At 37.5% G+C, this 23,628-nt stretch overlaps 4 protein-coding genes across 5 annotated transcripts in view; 2 read left to right on the top strand and 2 right to left on the bottom strand.

Annotated features, from left to right (window-relative positions):
- The first annotated feature begins 49 nt into the window (after positions 1 to 49).
- LOC131522827 (protein phosphatase 1 regulatory subunit 3D-like) lies at positions 50 to 1,342 on the top strand. Its single transcript, XM_058748624.1, has one exon. The coding sequence runs from the start codon at positions 608 to 610 to the stop codon at positions 1,298 to 1,300; it is 693 nt and encodes a 230-aa protein (XP_058604607.1). The 5' UTR covers positions 50 to 607; the 3' UTR covers positions 1,301 to 1,342.
- Positions 1,343 to 1,553: 211 nt separating this feature from the next.
- Positions 1,554 to 2,765, bottom strand: lyrm4 (LYR motif containing 4). Of its 2 annotated transcripts, XR_009266657.1 has the most exons (4): positions 2,588 to 2,765; positions 2,227 to 2,347; positions 1,888 to 2,054; positions 1,554 to 1,664 (listed from the first exon to the last, which is right to left on the bottom strand). XR_009266657.1 is itself a non-coding variant. In XM_058748639.1 (3 exons), the coding sequence occupies exons 1-3, from the start codon at positions 2,671 to 2,673 to the stop codon at positions 1,992 to 1,994; spliced, it is 270 nt and encodes an 89-aa protein (XP_058604622.1). In that variant the 5' UTR covers positions 2,674 to 2,765; the 3' UTR covers positions 1,630 to 1,991. The 2 variants fall into 2 exon arrangements, 1 of the variants encoding a protein (XP_058604622.1); XM_058748639.1 differs by having other exon boundaries at positions 1,630 to 2,054.
- Positions 2,766 to 6,169: 3,404 nt separating this feature from the next.
- nrn1b (neuritin 1b) lies at positions 6,170 to 7,861 on the bottom strand. The gene is made up of 4 exons (XM_058745432.1): positions 7,526 to 7,861; positions 7,307 to 7,431; positions 6,837 to 6,981; positions 6,170 to 6,650 (listed from the first exon to the last, which is right to left on the bottom strand). Exons 2-4 carry the CDS (start codon positions 7,419 to 7,421, stop codon positions 6,422 to 6,424), a joined length of 489 nt encoding a protein of 162 aa, XP_058601415.1. The 5' UTR covers positions 7,422 to 7,431; positions 7,526 to 7,861; the 3' UTR covers positions 6,170 to 6,421.
- Positions 7,862 to 10,683: 2,822 nt separating this feature from the next.
- rreb1b (ras responsive element binding protein 1b) overlaps positions 10,684 to 23,628 on the top strand; it is a 34,044-nt gene continuing 21,099 nt past the window's right edge. The window contains exon 1 of the mRNA XM_058745379.1: positions 10,684 to 10,990. The gene's annotated coding sequence lies outside the window, so the exon portion shown is untranslated. The remainder of the gene's footprint in view (positions 10,991 to 23,628) is intronic.

The following is a 23,628-nucleotide window of genomic DNA, read 5'->3' as shown; positions in this document are numbered from 1 at the left end:
TCTGTTTTCATAAAAGGTGTAAACAGATCCACGTGCAGAAAAATGTGCTTGTTGTCATGTGCGCACAAGCACTCTGCAGTACGTCATACGGTTTCTGCACTAGACAATGATTGACAGACCAGACAACACACAGTGGAAGACAAAATGTGACTTTAAAGATTGGATGTTATTTACGATTCATTATTACATAATACATTTTGTTTTAGTCTAACTAGGGAACAAATTATCAATTTTTGGGGGGCTACTCCAAATAAGAATTACATAACATTAATCACAGAAGAAAAATCTTGTCAAAATAACTTAAAAATGCTGTTGATTACACAATATAAAATCTTTATTGTTTTCTTTTTTACTTATTGATAAACATATTATATAACTATGATTATGTCCTCAAACCCCTGGGCTGGTTTTTGGCTTCTTTTTTTGGGGGCTGATTAGACATCACTAATTTGTTTGCAAAGACGAGTGACGTTGCTGTGACGCAACTCATGTGCACATAGTATTTGTCAAGCATCTTTCTTACGCAAAGACTGCAGGTCCAGTTCTTATATTTAAAAGACCTTCTGCTCCTCAATTACATCTGAATTGGACAACATGATGAATACTCATGGACACGGAGCAGTCAGAGGAAACTCAAACTTCAGACGAGACTAAGTGTCTGTCTGAACCAGAATCATCACCTTATTCACCAAAAACTGACAAGCAAAGAGCCAAATCTCTGCCTGTAGATCTAAACCAGCATGAATCTGCCTCACACAAGGAACATCCAGGCCGTGGAAAGAGAGTCCAGTTTGCAGACGTGATGGGGTTGAACCTGGCAAACATCAGACACTTTGACATCTCCGATGATGCAAATGAAACATCTGGACTCCAGAATTGTCCTTCAAACCAGCAGCTTCAACATCTGATTTCACCACGTTTAATACCAACCTTTGAAATGCCTGTTAGTTCGCTGGAGTTTGATATGAAGTCACGCCGTCTGGGAGTCGCATTGGAGAGTGTCACAATAACCGCTTCTGAAGTGAAGGGTGTGATCAGAGTGATACAGAGCAACGCAAGAGAAGTTGGGGTCAGGTACACTTTAAATAACTGGCTGACATTTTCGGATATACAAGCTGCATTAAGACTGAATGAAGAAAAGGGGCTAGAGTGGGAAAAGTTTAACTTCGTTTTGCACATGCCATTCTGTTTTGACAAAGATTCATCAGTGCATTTCGCAGTGTATTGTCAAACTGATCACGGGGAATACTGGGACAATAATGATGGACAGAACTACACTTTGAGGATTCAAACTACTTGATAATCCAAGGATTTACTATCCAACTATTTACAACCTGAAATTTTGTTCAATAAAGTGAACTTGACTTGCATGATCACTTGTCTTGATCATTTGAACACATTTTACTTAAGTCATAATATTACCATATTGTAGGTACCATGTTTAGTATTGCCATATGTCTTACAGATCTGCAAAACGAACTTAAGTGTTGCTCAAATGTATATAAGTAATATATTTGTGTATTTTTTTTTCTATTTACAGTGATTCTCACATTCCAGCCATTCATTATACAGTATGTATCTTATTTATTTGCTAAAAAATATAACTTAAACATACATTTACAGCATCCTCTAATACAGTGGTTCTCAAACATGTCCTGGGGACCCCCAACCACAGCATATTTTGTATGCCTCCCTCATTTAAATATGCCAGTAAATATGCTTAAGTGAGTGTGCAGTTGTTCTCTTAATTGATTCCCTCATTCAACACACCTGATTCAACTCATCAGCTCATTAGTAGAGCCTGCAAGAATTGAAATGGGTGTGGCCTATGACAGATACATACAAAATGTATGGTGGCTGGGGGTCCCCAGGACAGGTTTGAGAACCACTGCTCTAATATACAATTTTACAATGATGGTCGACTAGTGTTGCAGCTCCCAGGATAAACAGATTTGTCATTAACAAACCAGACATTTTGATGCTGAAGACATTTATAAATAAGGCTCTTTTTCAACAATGGTCTTCTGGGCGGTATACAGATGGCCAATGGAAACCTGTGAGACAAGGATAAGTGATACGATCTTAGATATAGGACATTAAATGTGATTTTAATTATCAAGTTAGCAACTCTAAATATTATTACATTCTCCTATTTGGATCAGGCCATTCAAGTTCGTTGGCCATAAAAATCATACTGAAATATTAAACAAAGCTGGCATTGCTTGCCTGTCTCTTGATGACCGCCAGATTCTCTCTAGCTTGATTTATGAGCACATCCAGGGTTTTGGGGTTGTCAACATGAAGGTTCTCCCTGAAGCCATCTTTCACTCTGCGAAGTGCGTATGTTCTGAAAACAATCAGTATTTTTATAGTAAATAACCAGTAGATGGGAAATAATGGTTTAAATATAAAACGAATTAAAAAGGCATGCGTCATTTACATATATAAGCGCTTATCATTTAAATTCGGCTACTAGTTTTATAGTAATATACACAACTAGACAAAGACAACATGCACGAATATATATATATATATATAATTATAATTTATAGCGAATATTTTTCACAGCGAATAATAAAAAGCGTACCTGTAATTATATGAGGCAAATTTTTTACTCTCTTTCATAAGCATCCTGTAGAGAGAGATCACTTGAGCCCTGCTGCACGACGCCATGTTGATTTAAGTGTAGTTCTTCTCGTGTTGCGTTGAGTTGCGTGTGATACATCGCCATCTAGTGTAAGGAGCCGTTGAGCAGATGGCCGTGGAATGTAACACACTCTGCATTCCTACAATAGAGGCAAATGCCATTTAGTACTAGTACATTTCTGCAGATTAATAAGCCATTGCAGTGTTTCATTCTTCCGATTGTATATTAAAATGGAAATGCAATTCACTGGAGGTGCACTTAGCCTATAATTGTTTTACGAGCGCTATATAGGGCAGTTAACATCACATTAGGAGAAATTCATGTCCACTGTAGTGCTGTGCCTGGGGAGACCACAGAAGATCCCTGGGGCCGCATCATGGCTGACTGTTGGCATATGGGGCCTCTTTCAATGACTGGATCATCATCACACTAACTGTGCTGGGTAAAACAAGACTGTTCACTATTTGCTAGATGAAAGCTATGGAAAAAAATAACAGACTCAATTCAGAAACAATCGGGTCTAATGTATGTACTGTATGTATCTTTTACTGTTATTTAACTGGAAAATATATCTGAAGAACACTTCTGGTGATCAAGGAATTAAACTACCATCTCCAAAATTGATGTTTGTTTGTTTAGAGGTGCACAACAACAGAATTAAACACTACCACTTCCAAAATTTATGTTTGTTTGTTTTATAAATAGTGATATACAATAAGGAAATAAATCACTATCAATTCCGGAATTCATGTTTGTTTGTTTGTTTGTTTGTTTTGTAATTAATAGTGCACAATAAAGGAATTAAACACTACCATCTCCAGAATGCATGTTTGTTTGATTGTTTTATAATTAGTAATGTACAATAAGGAAATAAATCACTATCATTTCCAAAATGCATGTTTGTTAGTTTGTTTTGTAATTAATAGTGCACAATAAGGGTATTAAACACTACCATCTCCAGAATTAATGCTTGTTTGTATATTTTGTAATTAGTAGTGCACAATAAAAATGTTTTTATTTATTTATTTGCAAAGTTACTGTAGCACTTATGCTCCATACTCTATCATTTAGATGAAAAGCCAGCCAGAGAACCTGAGTAACCTCAGCTTCCTGAAGAATACCCCACAGCTACCACACAAAATTAATTTCATTACAAATGTTAACATCTTCATGAGCATTGAGCTGAACCATTGAAAGTCTCCGTCTCTCATCCTTGACTTTCTGCATTCAAACATGTCACCTGTGTTTATTATTCATCCTCTGCTCTGCTGCTTCCATTTCCACAGGGTCCACATAGGATCTCTACCGCCTGCCCCATTTACTCACACAACCTCCTGCATTATTAACAACCAGAAAGAGCCTGTACTCTGTCTGTTTGTAGCCCACAGAACGGAAGATATGACAGTACAGTGGCTTCCTACATGACAGTGATTCAGTATTTTGCATATAAAGAAAGTGGCTCTGATAAATTTAAGATGCACAGAAGAATGGAGACATGATTCTTATATGCATAAAGTCTTGATTCATATGATAAGTAGACCTGTTTGACGGACTGTACATCTACACTGGTAATTATAGTCTTCACGGGGTACATAGAGCTGATATTTTCCCAATAAGATGGTGCGCATATTATTATTGCTCTAGACAGCAGGTGTTTGTAAAGAGCACATTCTGACTCTCCTCAGATACCAACTGCCATCATCTGCTCTGACAACGCCTTAAATATTTCACATAATGATATTCATCAGAGGCATTTCCATGGCTTACACTAAACTTTTATGACATTTACAATTAAACATCTAGTCTTATTAACTGTTATCAACTGGATTTTCAAAGGTGAAGTTTAAAAAAAAAAAAACTATATTTAAAGCATGGGAATATGGTTCAGTATGTTTACTCAATATTTACACTATATAGGGCCAAAATACAATTAGTAACTAGAAACTATTTTTACTCAGAAACTGCTAGTAAATTCTACAAACTATTACAAAGAATGGCAAGTAATACATGGAATTAAACATGAAATTTTGAAGTAATTTTCTTGTAAAACACACTATTTATATACAAGCTTATAATGTTCACCTGCAATGTTGTCCTGCATATCTCTAGTGAAATCTAGTTATGCTGCCAAAACATGCAAAGCGATCATGTCAAACTGAGTGGTTTATTGCATTCGGGATGCTGTCTCGAGTATGGAGGAGTCGCTAAATTATTAAACACTTATGAGTCACTTATAGTTTCTGCTCTGGATCTTGCATATACAGTGCAGAGACAATTAATTTGTGTGTACGTGATGCAATCGATGTTGATTGAATAAATAAAGCAAATCTTGTTTCATTTTCCACTCACAGATCCCACTTACGGTATATTATTCTCTCAAGGTGACTGAATTAGATTTGCGTTTATTTTGTTCACTTCAGATTATGTAGCAAAGAAAAAGACAGATGTGTTTGAGTCGATGAATGCACAATCCCTTCGGGGAATGCTTAGGACCTTCAGCACAGCACGTGTTAATAACCAGGTCGTGGCCGTGGTCCTATTTCAAGGGCTCATATTCACAATAAAAAGAGCATCTGGGCTTCTCCTGCCATTAATATTCCACCAGAGATGTTCCCCCCATTTAAATATGTATTATGTGTGTCTTGCTTTAGACAGATGTTCAGGTTTTCTGCTATCATTAAAGAGGAAAAAACGCTGGGGGCTTCATAACTTTAAATGAGCATGCAACTCCTCATGGAAAATATATGGAATTACTTGCATTTAGCAGTTCATTTTATTTAAAGTAACTGAATGTACTGGGAGGGGGTGAAAGACCTCGAACCCACTGAAACTATTCAGATGATCAAGAATCTCAAAATACAACAAATTATTTGTGCTGTACTGTATAGAGAAGTCAAACAAGCAAAAAAAAACAATCCTTTAAATAAAAAAATCAGGGTCTTTATTCAAACATTTGATTATTCTATTCATACTTCATTTGCTTCAGTTTCAACAAAAGAGAAGACAATTTTCTAAAATTTCCTTGAATGTTTTTATAATTCATAAGTATACATTTACAAGTAAATGTCATTATCCTATTCTGTATTAAAATAATTAGTTTAGTAAGTTAATTTTGTTTGGGTAGGTTGGTCTACGAAGCAAACCGTCTGTGATGTTAAATATGTGCTTTTCAGGCAATAATATGTATTTTAGGTGTGCTTTAAGTAATAATAATAAAAATTATTCTGATTATTGGTCCTCATTGCAGAATGCGCGGTTTTTACCCAATAATGGTCCAAGAAGAAAAAAATGTGTTTTAAAATAATGTTTTCATATAATATAATATAATACACTCTCAGAAATAAAGGTACAAAAGCTGTCACTGGGGCGGTACCTATTCAAAAGGTACATGTTTGTACCTAAAGGGTCCATTTTGGTACCTTAAAGGTACATATTAGTACTTAGTGTACATATTTGAACCTAATCAGTACAAAAGTGTACCTTTTGAAAAGGTACCGTCCCAGTGACAGCTTTTGTACCTTTATTTCTGAGAGTGTATAATATAATATAATATAATACTTTTAATCATTTTCAAATTTTGGTTAAAAAAAAGCCTTAAGCCATTTAAGAGAGTTACTTCTGAATTCTTCCATAGGTTAAGGAGTGCCAACGAGTCCTATATTTAACAAAATCATCATATTATGTGAATCAAAACATGTACTGAGTCAGTTGAAGAGAGACAGGGATGCATATTATCCATTCTGTAGCTTGCTTCAGGTCAGATCTTCAGGTTTATTACTCAAAAGCAAGCCAAGCCACCAGTGTAGTAAAACACATCAGTATCTTCAGTTCCATTGTTAATAAAGCTCTGGATACTCCATTATCCCCAGAGCATAATTCAAACAAGCTTCCCTGATAGTTCAAGCTCCGGGACTGCAGTTTCAGTTTTTCCCAGAGGTCTGTTGCTCCTTCTTGACAATCTGCGATTGCGGTGGAGGCACACGAGTGGAAGTCATTCCAATATCTGCATGAGGATAAACACAAAGTGCGCAATCTGCTTTAGTCCTTGCAAATGAAATATGTTTCAGAATTGTGAGTCTGAGTCACGGATGGCACGAGTTCAACTCATGGATATGTGAATATGAGAAAGACCACCAGATATTTAATGCTTAGCTTCTTCCAGAAATGATTGCAGACAGTGTGTACTTACGAGCAGATGGTCTGTAGGTTTTCGCTGTCATCCAGCTCTTGGGGATAGTTCACCATGTTTTCTCCAAGGCTGAGCAGGCAGTCTGAGAAACCTTTAAATACGTTTTCACATGTTCCTCCAGCACACGCTGCCTGTACCAATGAAACTGAAATACAACAGAATAAATCACCCAGAATAATACACACAATTTCCCACTTAAAAAAAACTAGAGTGTTTCATATCATCCTCAATTTATAACCCAAACAGCCCAAATCAACTAAACTGTGACCTTCACAGTAACATTCAACCAATAGACAGGCTAAAGATTACATTAAATTATACACACACACACATATATATATATATATATATATATATATATATATATTATAATGTATTTAAAATTGATTTTCAGCTCTTTTTTTTTAAATCACATTATTACAACAAAACAAGAATCAATATTCTGCATATATCTTAACTCAATGACTCACCCAATTCAAGTGTGAAAAGTATCGAGTTGTATTTGTCGGTCAAAGTCAGTCCCATCCTACGCTTAACAGAATCAGTAGTCTGTGGAGGATGTCTGGATCGCCTACTTCCTCTCATCAGCAAACTGCTGCATTTCAAGAGGAATTAAATAACTTCTGTCAAGCATTTCCCGCAGCTGCCTGAGATAAAGTGGACTGTAGAGGAATAGAGATGTCACCTACGCTCACACACTCCTCCTTTACTTTCTTGCGCCATGATGACGTCAGCGTGCACCTGACTGACACAACCTCACGTTTTAATATAACATGTTTTTATTTCGTGCTGCATATTTATTGGAATCGTTGTAAAATGTATTCAGGTTTAGAAAAAAAAATTATAATTTATATTTAGAACGTTTGAAATCTTAAGGTTGTTCTAATATAAAGAGTCTTACAGTTGACTCGAAATAATCTAAATAAGTGTAAAAAGCAAATCAGAATTTAAGACATTTAGAATGAACTTACACACACATGTTCTGAACATGTTCATGCTTTATTCAGCGCTCTTGTTGTACTGTAGGTAGCAGGCATATTATACAGGTTATACAGAGATATAAATGGGCACCAGAGTCAGAGGTGAGCGATTTTGTCAGAAATGGGAATCAAACGTGCCTTAAGCGCCCCCAAGCGATCAGTATTTGAAAAAAACATCATTATTAACAACATTAGGGTAAAATGGGGAAGAAGCCCACCTCAAAAACAATGTGCATTTACTTTTAGACTGTAACATATTTAGATATAAGTTTTATATATATTTAATTGTTCATATTTTAATTGGACATATGTCATAATTGTAGTACACTTGAACCCATCTTTCATACACTAGTACACTTAAGTGTACTACAAGTGGTAGCTAAATACATTTTTTAAATACAAAGATATATGTTAAAAGTGCATTTTAGTTCATATTCATAGTGTCTCAAAATAGCACAGTTGAGTACACTTAGATGATCTTAAGTTGACCTTAAGAAGTTCTTAAGGATCATTTTTAGTATATTAAGTGCAAAATTTGTGCGCGAAAATAGAGCACTTTAAGTACATCATGGAAGTGTACTTGTTTTTCACCTGGGTAATACAGTGTCATAGATCACTATTTTCCAGAGACTATATAAATTAAAAGATAAATTAACCTACATCTTTTGACTAAATCTCACAAAGGTATATGAAACGTGAAAGGTACATTCATATGAAATGACAAAATAAAAAAAGATAAAAAAGCATTGCCATTCATCAATGGTTTTGTCTCCATACACTTACACTTATGGATAATGAATTTACCCAAAATCAAGATTACATTTACACACACACACACACAAAAAACCCATCAACATTCGGTCCTTTTGTAAAATAAAACATTTCTGACTATTACTAATATTTAAATGTATACTATTTTTGCTCATTACACATACTGCAAGAACGGTTGGCTCAAGGGGATCCAGTTTGAGTCTGAACAGGTCAAGTCCCAATCCCATGTCCCTTCTCTCATCCCTACTTTCCTGCCTCCACATTAATACACTATACAATCAACTATTATACAGTAGACTACCTTTATACCTGTAGTATTATAACCAAACAAGCCCTCTAAAATAGAATAAACTCTGAATATAATAGCACGTTGGAGTACAATTTTTTGTTGTTGTTTAGGTTGCTCCGGGACCACTGATAAGCAGTAGGCTACATACAATCTACCATCAGATGGCACTGTTGTCAAATTGATAAGGCTTATTGTGCGTAAAGCTACTGGAAGCATGTGTTTCCTCAACGCATGCTCTTACACAGGTATTTCAAATAATAGTAACATCCATATGTGCACACGCTCACACCCATTACAACACAGAAATGAGCTGTACCTGATAGCTGTATCAACTTGAATTATCAACATTACTTTGATTTTCGCATTGTGTTCAATCTTGTCGCTTTCTCGGTTTTTAATGTAGAGATCGTAAATTCCATCCTATTTAACCCAAAAGCTTTACAATTTAACTAAACTAAATTTTCTCTAAAAGAAACAATAGAGAAAATAAGGAAAAGGAAAAAAACATTAAAAATTCAATCATGCTAATACAAAGGAACACGGGACTTTGTGCAGGATGGAGAACACTATGTAGGCCAGAGGCAATTATCCAGGTCACTGTGGGTCAGAAACATTGCTTAGTATACCAACACAAGGTCACTCTCATGTGATTACATAAGGTGATGCAGAGACTGCTCTCTAGTGGCAGCACAACCACAAACTCACAGACCCAATGCTGCTGCCGTGACACCTCTCAGGTATAAGACGTATCACAGTTAAAGCTATTTAAACCTCTAAGTTAACAGTTTTTTGAGACACATCTATACAAGAGTCAAATGCCCAAGCCTATACGAGTTAACTATAGCCTATACAAATTTCAAGTGATTATGACTGAAGGTAAATTTTTTGAAAAGTTTAAAGTTCTCACCAAAGAATGGAAGTATCATCTCTCACATAAATTATTTATTTATTTACTTCTTGACTGTTAAAGCAAGTCGTTTTCACTCAAATTTAGCAAAATATGAGTATTCGAGTATGTCAGAATGTATACATTTGTAACCAAATGCATCTTCAAGGTTGTCATGTTGTGTCACTTAACTGTAGACACGTAATATTTGCACACTGAAAACTCAAACAACATGAATCAGAATATGAACTATGTCACAGGACTTCATACTTAGGATCTTTGCATTCTGAGTTACATTCATAGAGCCACGATTTGCACAGGGCTGTTGTCGAAATTCACGGAAAGGCGGGAGTTACGTCCAATTACGTTTCTCTCTGACACTATTAAACGCCCTTCCACAATATTTTTGAAATGCCGAATGCCCCATTATAGTATGAGGATCAACAGGTGTTTGTTTTGTGATGGCAAGAAGGCGCCAAACCGCGACGCGTGTTGCATCAGCAGTATCCCGTCACTATTACATTTACATTTTTATATTGTTTATAGTTTATATCGTTTGTACGCAACATTAAACAGCAACTGTTATACAATTTAAAAAATATTTTATATATTTAGAAAATATGCATTATCACAAAATTAGTTCGTTTGTAAGCCTACACAATGCTTTTAAAAAGTTGTTGTTGTTGTTGTTGTAGACACTTGTTGCTACATCAAATCTATCTATCTATCTATCTATCTATCTATCTATCTATCTATCTATCTATCTATCTATCTATCTATCTATCTATCTATGTATCTGATCGATCTATCTATCGTGAATAATCAATCGGATGAGGCTGAGGGAGTGAAGTTTCCACCCCTCCCGTAGAGATGCTCACAGCTGAACTCCAGCGGCAGCCTCAGTAACACACGTCCCCTTGGAGACTAGAGCAACACGTGATGCGTCTACTTATCACGTTCACTGAGCAGCGCTCAGGAACACACTTTGAGGAAAAAGTGACTTTTCTGACCCTCATTCGTCGGAAGTGTCGATGGCCATCATTACTTTAGGGAGGTAACACAGTGGGCGATGTGAAGTATCCAGTTGGCGAACTTTGCACATCCTCAAATACGCCATTTTGATCGCTCTCCGGAACAAGTTTGCAGTTTTTTTTTTTTCGAAGTCCATCATCTCTTTTCACCATCACCATGTCTCAGCGCAATCAGCCCAACCCCGACAAAGTCAAGCGTAAGTACTGAGCACTTTTCTACTTGTTGTTGTTGTTGTTGTTGTTTACGTTCTCCATCCTGCCGATTGCAAACTTTGGTGGATGGATACTTTGTGGGAAGTTTTTAAACTTGGAAGGCCGAAGATGTTGAGATGATGTCCGATCTTTTTTTCCTCGCCCGGGGTTTGTGCTTCCTCGTTTCATTCTCGCATCCAAAGGTTGAACGCCTGACTACAGGAATTCACTCGCGTCTAACCAGCGCACATGCATTCATACCTGAGTTAACTTTAGCACTTTAAATAACCATACGTTCAGTGTCACTAATGCGGCTTTATCTCCCATTTGACGAAAGGAAGTTTAGCTCATATATTGTCATCAAAAGTGAGTGTTTTATAGTGAACTGAAGAAGCATCCACATCTGAACTTTGATCGAGGCTAACGCGTGGGGGGTTGGACACGCTTCCCTTTATATTGTGACCTTGTCGGGACATGTTGTATTTACGTTTTATTTGTGCTTTCGACTTTTCCTCACCATCGACAAGTTATTATTGTTCACCAACCCACCCTTCTTTCGTCAGTCACACTTTGGAAACTTAATGTTTGGGAATGTCAAAAGTTTTAAAGGAGGAAGTTCGCTGTCGTCGTGACTATCTTTGGGTTGGGTTTGCTGCACGAGATGAACGCCGTATAGTCATACAAGAAAAGTCGGCTTTTATATTTGAACTAAGCAGCCACATCGACGACACAATTGAAACCATCTCAGTTTGAGGTGATTAATTACTCGGATGCATCATATTGTTCGTGCGGGTGTTTGTGTGCTTGCGCCCTCCTCCCATCATCCTCTGCTCGTTCTCGCGTCTCTTTGGAGAATCAGAATGTGCAGAGATCCGGATGAGCAGTTCACATTCCATTACCAAATTCAACACTGGGCTCCAGGAGGCCTGCAGTGGCAGCATCATTCACTCGCTGCGTCCTCGCAGTCCGCTGACTTTTAACTACATCTTGGTTGTTTTGTACAGTGACTTTTATACCATGCACTAAAATGCAATGGGGCACTAACCTTAAAGGGACAACTTTGTACCTTATCTAACGTTAAAAGTTGCATATTACTACCTGAAAGTGGTGTAAAGTAATCCTTTTAGAGGTAAATAAAGGCCTTTTTTCTTTAGTTGGTAATCTGAGATATTACTCTGTGGTGATCTACTGTATGGTGTATAATTATGTACAACCAGGGGTCCCACAAGGTACTCCAGGAGGTCCAGCCTATATAAAACAGAATTAAATTACATTCCTCGCAAATGGTCTAATAAGCAGTATATAATGTACTTTGTTTTATAGGCTACTAGAGGTTCCTGGGTATGCAAAAGTGGAAAACTTCAGATTTTAGAGGTTTTATGTTTGAAATAAATTTTGCCCGTCCTCATCAAAATAATATCGTTTTAAGAAACATTGCTAATCAAAGATAAGTTGCTATCTTTTGTGCAATCGCAAAGTGATCTTAAAAGATTAAACCATTGTAAATGTACTCTGAACCAACATGGGAATGTGTTGCTTCATCACCTTATGCAAATATTTTACTTTTTTGTTTCTGCATTACTTCATATAAGCATCAACTTGTGCTTTAATAATATGTTATATTTTAAGATTTTCCCCACGGCAAGGTTAAAAAACAAATCCTCCTTTTCAAATTTGTCTAATAGCTGCTCCTCTCACAATGCAGGCTGATGTAGGGTGGAGATGTGTTTGTTCAGACGCGTAAAGCAAGAAGACCATTGAAAATTCAAAGGCATGTTCTAGTGAACAGTCAACCAGTGGTCTGGGCTGTAATCTCCTCTGTCCTCAGCAGGGAGTCGCCAGAGTTGAATAGAGAAAACCCATTGTGAGCATCAGAGCTGCCGTGCTGATAGTGATAGAAAGGGCCATCAGCTTTTACTCCACTTTGTATTCAATCACTCTGAAGTGTATATAAAGTCTCAACAGCCCTATTGAGTGGATGGATTCATTTTGTACTTTTGTTTTGGTCTATTTTAATATTGAGACACAGTCTTGGAAATGTTTTAATAGACGGTTGGTGCATTTTGATTGGCCTCAATTAATTTAGATTCATTAAAATGAACTCTCTGGGGTTCCCTACTAGACTTCCTTTGACAAACATGACCAACTGTGATTGTTTACTCGGTGTAAAGGCAGAGGGACCAGTCTGTTGAAGTCCCAGACTGGATGGAGAAACTTAGTTGGTCACCTCTCCGAGCCGTTTGCCCCTAGTGATGGGTGTTCTGTTCACTCATCCAGGGGTAGAGATGGGCGTCCTGTTTCGCTCTGGAGCTATTTTTAACCTGTCTATTTTAGATAAGATTATGTTCCCTTTCCCTCGAAGGGAATGGGAAGCTTGGTTTGGTCCTGGGGTGCTGGGTTCGACACGGTACCTGTAGGGCTTAAGAAAATGAGTTTGCAGATGGATGCTAAATCTTTGCATGTTTTATACCGTCTTTAAGAATGTTTCATTTTCACGATGGCCAAATCAAAAAAATTGTATTGAAGGTTGTCTGTTCACACTGTAAAAAATCAAAAGTTGAGAAAACTTAAAACTTTAAGGCAACCAGCTTTAAAATGTTTTGTTGTATAAACTGAAAACGACAAGTTTAGAAAATTCAAAAATCTGCTGAAGCTGGTTGCCTTAAACTTTTAATTTTAAGTTTCAAAGTAACTTTGAATTATTTTACAGTGCATAATTTACTCATCCTCATGTTGTTCCAAACCTGTACAACTTTCATTCTTTATACAAAAAAGATGATTTGCAAAACTTCTCTTTTTTTGTCTCTCCATACAATGAAAGTCAGTGGGATCTAACATTGGTTTTTAACTCTGTTGACTTTCATTGAGTGGATAAAAATAGAAAACATGAGGGTGAAGAAATTGAAATGTCATATCAAAAGAAAAATATCCTTTTGTTTTATGTATATTTTTGCATTGAAATGTAGAGAATATACTGTAAATGAATTTGACCTTCAGTCCATGCCTGTCAATTAAGCTTGATTTTTGGCCTTTCGTAGTGAAAAGTTTGTGCATCTGAGGACTTTTTAAATGATAAAGTGTAGTAAAGAAAAACTAAAAGTGAAACTGAGTCCTCATGAAAATGCTTTGGTGTAAGTGGGACATTGATGACAGGAAATACAGCAGTCTGTGTGGATAGAGGAAGTTAGAAAAAGATAAAAACAATAGGTAGCATATCCTTACACTGTTAGTTTAAGAATCAGTTTTCTGTGATAGTCAATCAAACAGGTCATAATAGTCAAACTGTGATGTTTTACCACAATCATAAATAGTTTAGCTCGCTAGCACTCCTTTTTGAGGAGTTGTGAGCTTTGCTTTCACTTTTTTGCGTTTGTCTGTGAGAGAAAAAGAAGACGAATCACACACGGCTTTGCAGGCCTCCTCCTTTGCCTCCCCCTGCTACTTCCCCCGCCCCTCTTCTCCCACCCTGCCTCTGTTGCTGACTAAACAGTTTTGTCAGCTGGCAGTTGCCCACAGTCTGTGAATTTTTGATAGCTTCTAGAGAGGGAGCACCGCGTAGGGAGGCGGAGATGCTGAAGAAACGCTCTTGTTGCTCATTTAGGAGTGAAGGAGGGAGACAGAAACGGGAAGATGGCAGGTCGAGTCACATTGTGGAACCAGTTCGTCTTGTATTAGCATTCTTTGTAGGCTTCCCAGATTCGTGTTCAAGCACTGAACAAACATTTGAAAGATATGAAAATATGCCTGTGGCGAATTCATCTGTATCACGTATAGCGGTTGCTAAAAGTCCAAATTTTGAGAGAAAATTGAGTTATGACCTGATATGAGTGTCACAAAATGCTTCTAATCTAATGACGCAGTGAGTGATGTTACGTTATGCGTAATTTGATGAAATCGCATGACAAAGCTGTGACTTCTGTTTCAGTTCCAGTTCATTGTAGTTATTCACGAGATGGAAAAAGGCAATGAGGGAGGGATGGTGTGTGACTGAGTGCAGGAGTCATTTAACTGGGAAATCTAGGTGTGCACAAACTGTCGTCCTCATGTCAGTATGTCACTCTTGTGTTGACCTGCATGGACTTTGAATCATACGCTCTCCTCTCGCTAAGCGCAAGAAGAGCTTCAGAGAGAAACGTCCCGGCTGAGGACAGATCCTCCTCTGTGTCTCTGAGAGCGATGTGCAATGGGAAACAGATGTGGCTGGGCTGTTAGCTCAGTGCTTTCCTTCAAAGAGCTTCAATTAGCATGTCCGTATACAGAACGACTTCATAAGACATATTTTGTCAGCTTCATAGATTTGTTATTGTAAATTCCTTGTCTGTCAGCTTTGCAGCACAGTTTGCACCAATTTGTCCCAAATTTTGCCAAACGAAGGCATTGCAGCACAATTTGACCCAAAAATGAAAATTATTCATGATGTTTTAAACTCAAATCAGTTTTTTCTATAAAACACAAAAGGTGAATTTTTCACTGTTTTCCATTTATTAAAGCTTCAAAATGACACAGAAGCATCTAAGTGTCATAATAGAAGTGATCTGTATGACTTCATTGCTCTATAGTTCACATCTTTTGAAGCCATACGATAGCGAATGTATGAGTCATCATAGTTTAACACTTTAATCGTTACTTACTGACAATCTTGACCCGCTTTAGTTGAGAAAAGTTTGATGCCCGATTCTTGGAAAATTAGCTTTTTTGAGTCTTTTATATAATTAATCGATTCTGTTCACAACAAATGTTTAAATAATTTGTTCACGTGAGTTCAACTCAATGATTCAGTAATCCGGTTGCAATGGTTAGCAGTTCACTGGAGTGAATGATTATCATTTGGTTGCAGGTTTCTCACACACAACTATAATGTGGCTTCAGAAGACTTTGAATATGATGGTGTATAAGTCGTATGAACTTTTTGTCATTTTGGAGGTCATTTAAAATAGTGAGAAGGATAATGAATAAACAATGACTATCGTTTTCCTTTTTGGACTGTCTCTTTAAACAAGATATAACTCAAAGCACACTCATTCACCAGCACATCCATCTCATTAGTGAGCGCTTCATGGCACATTATCACAAGATCATCCCGTATCATCTGATGTCATGTTCAGTGGAGCTTTCATAATGTGTTAGCACCTTTAAAAGTGGTGTTTTAATGGGAGTGATTAAAAAAAAAAAAAATCACAGGTTATGAAATCATTCTAGCTGAATGATGCTGTTGGTTGACTGCTATCAGTCGACGGGATTAAGGTGATTCAGGCAGTTCTCTAGCAGCCTCTCCCAAAATGCCCTGAAGCAGTGTAGACAATGAAGCAAAAATGGCGTCCTTTCAGGAGGAGAAACCCGGCCGCTCCCGTCTCTTCCAGCTCTTAGAAAATAAGGCACGCAGTGTGTTCACAGTGAATGTGGCTGTCCACCATCCTGGCTCTCGCTAATGTCTAATAATCCACGCTTGCGTCCAAGTCCCAGCTATGTTAAGTGTTCAGTACTTTAAACAAAATGATGTTAAAAGCAGATTTCTTTGTTCCCACACTCACATTTAGCAGCTTGCATAACATTTGCAAGCAAATAGTACAAACAAAACCGTTCCTAAGCATATGTGCTCCAGAAAGAAAAATGTTTTAGTGGAATTCTTAAATGCAGAACATTGATTTCATAAAATCGATCCAGGATTGACTTTATCTGTTGTACTTCATGCAGATGTTTAAACCATAAAGTAATTGTATTTTGAATGAATTAATCACCATTTGCAAAAGCTTGTCGAGGAGGAGAGGATTCCTGACAGAACAGGACAGGGAAAACAAAACATGGAAACGAGGCAAAGGTCACTCCGGTTCTTTTGTAGCTCGGTTCATCTCAGGGCTCCAGTAAATATTAACCTGCTTATCACAGAGAATGGGACGTGTTGTTTTAGTGTACTAGAATGAGACAAAAAACTTGAGGCAAAATGAACACCAACGAGTAGGTAATTAAAGACAGTGACATCAAATTTTCAGCTTTGTGGCTTGAAGTTATTTACAGTATACAGTTTTCAAAATATGCAATACTTTTAAAATGAGCTAACCTGTAGCACATATCTTTCTGGGAAAAATGGAACAAAAATAGTCAAGACTCGTCGTGCACAGATTCTCTCTAGGATGAGAATGTCCCTCCCCTCATTACCACCTGCAACCAGCTAGCAAATAGTAAATTGTGCTTTCATGGCTGTGATGTATCTAAAGCATATTGTCAGTGTTACAGTGAGCTGTATATTAAAACCGTAGTTTTTAAAATTAGGACATAGTGATGTCCTTTATCTCTAAACTGGACAGCTTGCTCCAGAGTGCCCTCCATCGCTCCACGCTCAGTAATGTTAGGTAGGTGTTCTCTGATTGTTTAATTGATTGTATTGGATGATGGAGTTTACTCTTCCTCTTTTTGTTCATAACCTGTAAAAATATTTACCAAGTAAACTAAAAAAGCTAATTCTGTCCAATCAGAGAGCCTCCCCCATACCTTCCTCCATCCCCAACCAAACACAGCATTGTGTCTTTACTATTTACTGTGTTTACATGTTTGCTATGTAAATGCAGCTCTCAAAACATGCCGGTTTGTGAGCAGCCGTGCCACTTGGTTTAAGCATCATTTTCTTTCGTTTGGGTTACTAACAATGTGAGTATGCCACACCGCAGTCAAACAGCTATGATTGAGATAATCATTAGATAGGACAGACTAAAAACCAAATAAAGTAAATAGACACTTTACCTTTGGCCAACTATTTCCAGCTGCGCAGAGGTCTGTGTTATCTGCATTTACACAGCCAGCATGTAACATACAATTAGGAGTTTAGAAACAAACCCTAAAAAGTGGCCTAACACAGAAATATAATTTTGTATCCTACTCATGATGATGAATTGAACAAATATACATTCAAAAGTTGTGTAGTAAAAAGTTGTTTTTCAGTACAAAAGTCTATACATTCTTAAATCAAGATGCATTTACTTGAGTAACTAAAAATTAAGTTTGTACTTAAAACAAGAAAAATATCTGTCAGTGGGATAAGAAAAATAAATAAACTTAATTCAAATGGAAAATAAGTTTATTTTTCTTACTCTTGCATGTGTACCGAACAAATACAGCATTGTTTTAACCACTGCAGTGGAACTTCATTGGAAACTTATAGTTTTATATATTGTTTACTTTTGATTTTTTTTCCTGGAAATTCAAACAATAAATACAATTTTGTTGCTTTTTGATGTGGCGTAAAAGATCGCTGTATAAACACCTCAGTTCAGACGGGCAGCACGGAGAACAAGCGAGCACAATCATCCCTTCTTCTTCCTACTACTGTAGTTTTAGTGCGAAATAAACATGAATGAGCATCTTATGCCTCACGTAAGCGCTCAATCAACTTGTAAACAAAATGTCACGTTGCCTTACCTCAGGCAAGTCATCAGTGCCCATAGCTCGTTACAATTTTACAGTTTTTTTTAAGTTGAGTGTTATTATATTTAAAAATAAATAGGAATTTAATTTAATTTGGACTCTGTTGTTAATTGTAACCCTATAGTTTAGAGCATAAGCTGAGGTAGTTTTTTTGTCCCTAAGAAAGAGCCTTTGTTCAGTAAACCAGTGTTTAATTTAAAAAAAGCAATTTTATGTTTAGTTTTTTCCCCCTGCTGTACCGAAATCATACTGAATCGTGACGCCAAAACCAAGGTATGTACCGAACCGTCATGTTTATGTACCGTTAAGACCCGTAGTCCGTCAGCATACTTTTCCTCACTTAATTTTGATACATTTCCCAGAAAACAGGACTTTTTATAGTATGTAATTTTGCTTCTCAAGTAAATCTATCTTGATTTAAAAATGTTTAGATATTTGTACTGGAAAACAAGCAGTATTTAGCAGGCAGTTGGTTTTTTTTTTTTGCAATGTGGGGTGAATCAAGTTGTCTGAACATATGTAAAACATTAAAATAGCTGAAGAACCATGCAGCCATTTTTTTTTTTTTGTTTAAATTGCAGTGATAGATGGTTTCTGATCCCAGATCAGTGTGCTCACCAAGGCAAAGTACAGAAGATTATGAGGGGTCCATGGTAAGAGATTAGCATACACACACATATGGACTCTGCCCGCACAAAATGACTTTGTGAAGGTTTTACTAACATTTAGGGGCTTCCAAACCCTTCTTATCAGATTCTCTGCATACAATTTCTATTTGTTTAACACGATAACGCTCTAAAACGTTATTTTATTTTCATTAATTAATCCTAACGGCTAATGCTGGATGGAAATCATCTTTGCCCTGCAAACGTCTCCTGTATGTTACACCCTCACTGGCAGCAAAGCCGCTCCAACACAAAGTCTCACTTATTTTAGCGAAGGCTGTTGTATATGCGCGAGCACAGTGGATTATTTTCGCAAAGGCGGTTTGCTTTTCTCCACTCTAGCTTTTGACAAGCGCCATGTGGTTGACAGACAACCTCCGGCTGTTTCCAGCAGTTACTCGCTCAAATAAGCCTTGCAGTGTCACCTGACTGCTCCAACCGGATTGGCCGTATTAAACGGCAGGGCCCTCAAGGAGGGGCGGGGCTACGGGGGCGGGAGTCAGTGAATGGTGGTTTCTATGGTGACCAGCGGTCAGTGATGTGGCCCTGTACTTTGATCAGGTTCGGCCTGAGGAGATGGTCACATTTGAGTGTAAGAAGCTAGCCGTACACTTCCTTCTCAAAGAGATGAAAAGCCCATGTGTAGTTTATAATTAAGCCCCATCGGTGACTTATTTTATGCAGAAGTCTGCGTGCATGCAAGCTCATGCATGCATGCATGCGCGCGTTCAGAGGCACAAGAGTGGGTGCGCTGAATGGACAAAGTCTGTGTCTGATGATAAGGACTCAGTTGAAGGTGGGTGGAGAAGGACAGAGGGGTGGATATAACAGACATTAGAAGCAGAGAAAGCTGGCATGCATGCGTGCAGGCAGGAGGCTGCGAGTTCTGCAGCGGAGACAGCGAGCGTAAACATGCGTAACACTGCCAAATACACTTTCTGACCTACTTCAGCTCACTGGGAATACACTGTATTGTCTGGCCCCAGACAGTGGCTGTCTGTAAGGCCTCAAACCTCAAATCCTTCACCAAACGGTTCATTCCGCTGCAGCAGAGTGGCCTTTAAAGATGGGTTTTGGAGAAAGACGGTGAGATGGAGAGAGATCAGGGTGGAGGGTGGAGGGGGGAGGGGGGGGGGTTGTGAAATAATGACCAGAAGACTATGCTTGGGTAAATCTGCACTGGGGTTGAGTTTTAAATAGACTGGAATGCACAGTGCTGGAAATGGGTGGCAGTTCAGCGAGCTCGGCCTGCTTTACTGCAGCGCGCATCCCATCACGGGACAGCAGCTGTATGTGACAGAGGAAGTTAGGGTCTCCTCACTGTGCATGGATGGTTATGCTCCAGTAGCACAGACTAAAAGAGGGTCTGCATGTGGTTTGTTGGGCCAAGAGAAAAGATTTTTTTTTTCCCCCACTTAAATAATCACTAGTGATGCACCGAAATGAATTTTTTTTACTGGATCACTGAAATTAAAGTATTAATTTAGCCAAAAATAGATTTTAAGCGTGCTGTTCTGAGTGTTTTGTCCTTGCAAGATATTCGGCAAGAAACCGCCACTTGCTATTTTAGACAAACAAATTTGTTGTATTATTAGCATCATTGTTGCTAAAGCCAAATACTTTAGTTGCTGAAATTTCTTAACACAGTGCATCACTTGATACACAATATATCAGTACTGAATCATGTTTTTAGTTTATCAATATTGGTGAAAATTTGATATTTAATTATTTTGCTCCCTGTTTTTACATTTTACACTTTCTTTGCTACCGTCTGAGGCTCACATAAAATTAATGCTTAAAAACAGTAAGAATTTATTAACACAGTTAAAGGGTTACTCCACCCCAAAATGAAAATTTTGTCATTAATCACTTACCCCCATGTCATTCCAAACCCATAAAAGGTTCGTTCATCTTCAGAACACAATTTAAGATATTTTGGATGAGACCCGGGAGGCTTGTGACTGTCCCATTGACTGCCAAACAATTAACACTGTCAAGGCCCAGAAAAGTATGAAAGGCATCGTCAAAATAGTTCATCTGCCATCAGTGATTCAACTGTAATTTTACGAAGCTACGAGAATACTTTCTGTACGCAAAGGAAAAAAAAAAGACTTAATTCAACAATTCGTCTCCTCCGCGTCACCGTAGCGCTATTTTGGAGAGTATCCGCTGGACACAAATAGCGTATGCTGTTCTGTGTCAGCCGCACCACACGGATACGTCTTCTACGTTTGTTTACACTTTGATTTGAACGAAAACAGCATATCCGTGTGGTGTTCCGAAGACGAAAGAAGCTTTTACGCGTTTGGAAGTGATTAATGACAAAATTTTCATTTTGGGGTGGAGTAACCTTTTAAATGTAATCTTTAGCAAATCTCAAAATGATTATCTATTTTTTTTTTTATACTGTACATTATAATTTGTTGATGCCTCAATTCATTTGTAGTTAGGGTTCTTATTGTTAACTAAAATTAAATTTATAAAAAACATTTTATTTCAGCTAATTGTCAAGGCAACATTCCTTATTTTCATTTAGTTGAAGTTGTAGTACTAAAATAACTAAAACTAAAAGCTTAATAAAAACGATATACTTTAAAAAAAAAAGGGTAAAACAACACAAACAAAATGACTGAAACTTTAAATAAAAACAGAAAATCTAATTTAAAATATTAACAAAAACTATAATAGTATACTACTGATACTAAACAACACTAATTGTAGCATTTAAAATGTCTGATTTTAGTTAATATCAGCCATAAAATGACAGGTTAACAGAATGGTCTAGAATTGGCCAGTGCATCCCATCAAATGCTTTTAGGCCCGTTTTTAGGAGGAATAGCCAGTAGCTCGTGCATCACACACTGTGAGCATCCCTCTGCCAAACACAAATAATGCATATTTTTGGATCTTCTTGACTTCTCTCACTGAACTTCATCCTCTCTGTGTGATGTCATGGGCTTCGCTGGAGCTCCTGGCTTGATTGCCTGAAACAAAATGGTTGCTGTATGCAATAGAAGCCAAAGGTCATGTCAGGGCCACCTGTTTGGAGTGACAGCTGAGTGCTGCTTTGCCAAAGGCCTCATAAGCCCCCCTCCTCCTCCCCGTTAACCCCTCGTGTTCATTCCAATCAAGCACATTTCTTGATTTGTCTCGCTCTCTCACTATTCCCTCACCTGCTGGAAAATCCAGCCGAAACCAGTGATAGCTGTGTTTTGGAACATGATCGCTGGTGTCTAGTTAGTCCAAGCTCAGTCAGGTGCCCAACAGCTGGTTCTCCAGTTTGGAGCGTCTTGGACCAGTTAGAAACCAGCTAGCATGTTGGTTCTGACTGGATTTTCTTATTTGATATGAAGAATCGCCGTACTCTTTTATAGTTCTTGTAACATTTTATAGGGCTTATATTTTTAAATGACCCGGTAATTTAATATTTATTATTTGGATACGATTGCAGAGCACTGAAGGACACATTATAATCAATGCAGGACCTTTAAAAAGAAAGTGTGCAGCAAAATATGTTTGTGATGAAACAAGATGGAGTTTGTAAGGAGGAAGGAGGTGAACCACCCAAAGAGAGAGAGCGAGAGAGAGAAGGGAGGAAAGAGTTGAGCAGTAGAACCAGTTTAACCAGAAACCTTCTCTGGGTGTCTCCTCTTGTCAGGAATCCTCCTCCCGGTTCTTGGAGTGTTGTAGCCCCCATCCCCAGCGAGACCCTTCTATCCTGACACCTCCCCCACTCAACACAAACACACATACACACACGCTGAAACTGATACAGGAACAGTGTGGAGTGTAGAGCCAGCAGAACGCGATAGCCCCATGAGCAAACACCTGCCCACAATCCAACACTTGCCTGTGCCTGTCACGCAGGGATGCAAAAGCTTTGACACACACTTGCCTCAGACACACACTCTTTCTTTTTCTTTTTTTCAGTTTCCTTGTCGTTTAGGCCTTCTTAAATAGCATTGTACTAGCAAAGTGTGCAGAAGTCTTTCTGTTTCCTGTCATGCTTGCAGTTATATTTATTTGTCTACATTTTTACATGTTTTATCATTTTATATATGTCATAAGTTTTAATAGTTTTAATAAGTCATTATTTATTTTTTAAATGTATTTATATGTATTTTAGTTGAAAATGTCCTTTAAATTTAGTCAGTATCTTGTCATGTAATAATAATATAATATTTTTTAAAGACGTCTCTTGCTCGCCAAGGCTGCTTATGCAGTAAGAAAAATGCTGTAAAAACAGTAATATTGTGAAATATTGTTTTGTTAATGTTATATCCTTGTGATGGCAAAACTGAATTTTCAGCATCATTACTCCAGTCTTCAGTGTCACGTGATCCTTCAGAAATCATTCTAAAATTTGGTGCTCAGGAAATGTATTATTTATTATTATTATTATCAATGTTGAAAACTGTTTTACTGCTTAATATTTCAAATGAACAGCATTAATTTGTAATAGAAATCTTTTTATAAATCAACATTATAAATGTCTTTACTGTCACCTTTGATAAGTTTAATGCATCCTTGCTGAAAAAGTATTAATTTCTTTAAAAAAT

This window comes from Onychostoma macrolepis, chromosome 02 (assembly GCF_012432095.1).
Source record: "Onychostoma macrolepis isolate SWU-2019 chromosome 02, ASM1243209v1, whole genome shotgun sequence".
Lineage (NCBI taxonomy): Eukaryota > Metazoa > Chordata > Actinopteri > Cypriniformes > Cyprinidae > Onychostoma > Onychostoma macrolepis.
The sequence above is the reverse complement of the archived record's forward strand: the minus strand, read 5'-3'. Positions and strand labels throughout refer to the sequence as shown.

Coding starts and splice junctions, on each gene's coding strand:
- LOC131522827 (XM_058748624.1), top strand. CDS start 608: ATGGACACGGAGCAGTCAGAGGAAACTCAAACTTCAGACGAGACTAAG.
- nrn1b (XM_058745432.1), bottom strand. CDS start 7,421: ATGAGAGGAAGTAGGCGATCCAGACATCCTCCACAGACTACTGATTCT. Junction 6,982..7,306: donor ACTTTTCACACTTGAATTGG/GTGAGTCATTGA, acceptor GTTGTATTTCAG/TTTCATTGGTACAGGCAGCG. Junction 6,651..6,836: donor AACCTACAGACCATCTGCTC/GTAAGTACACAC, acceptor ATCCTCATGCAG/ATATTGGAATGACTTCCACT.
- lyrm4 (XM_058748639.1), bottom strand. CDS start 2,673: ATGGCGTCGTGCAGCAGGGCTCAAGTGATCTCTCTCTACAGGATGCTT. Junction 2,348..2,587: donor TTTGCCTCATATAATTACAG/GTACGCTTTTTA, acceptor GATTGTTTTCAG/AACATACGCACTTCGCAGAG. Junction 2,055..2,226: donor TGGCGGTCATCAAGAGACAG/GCAAGCAATGCC, acceptor CTTGTCTCACAG/GTTTCCATTGGCCATCTGTA.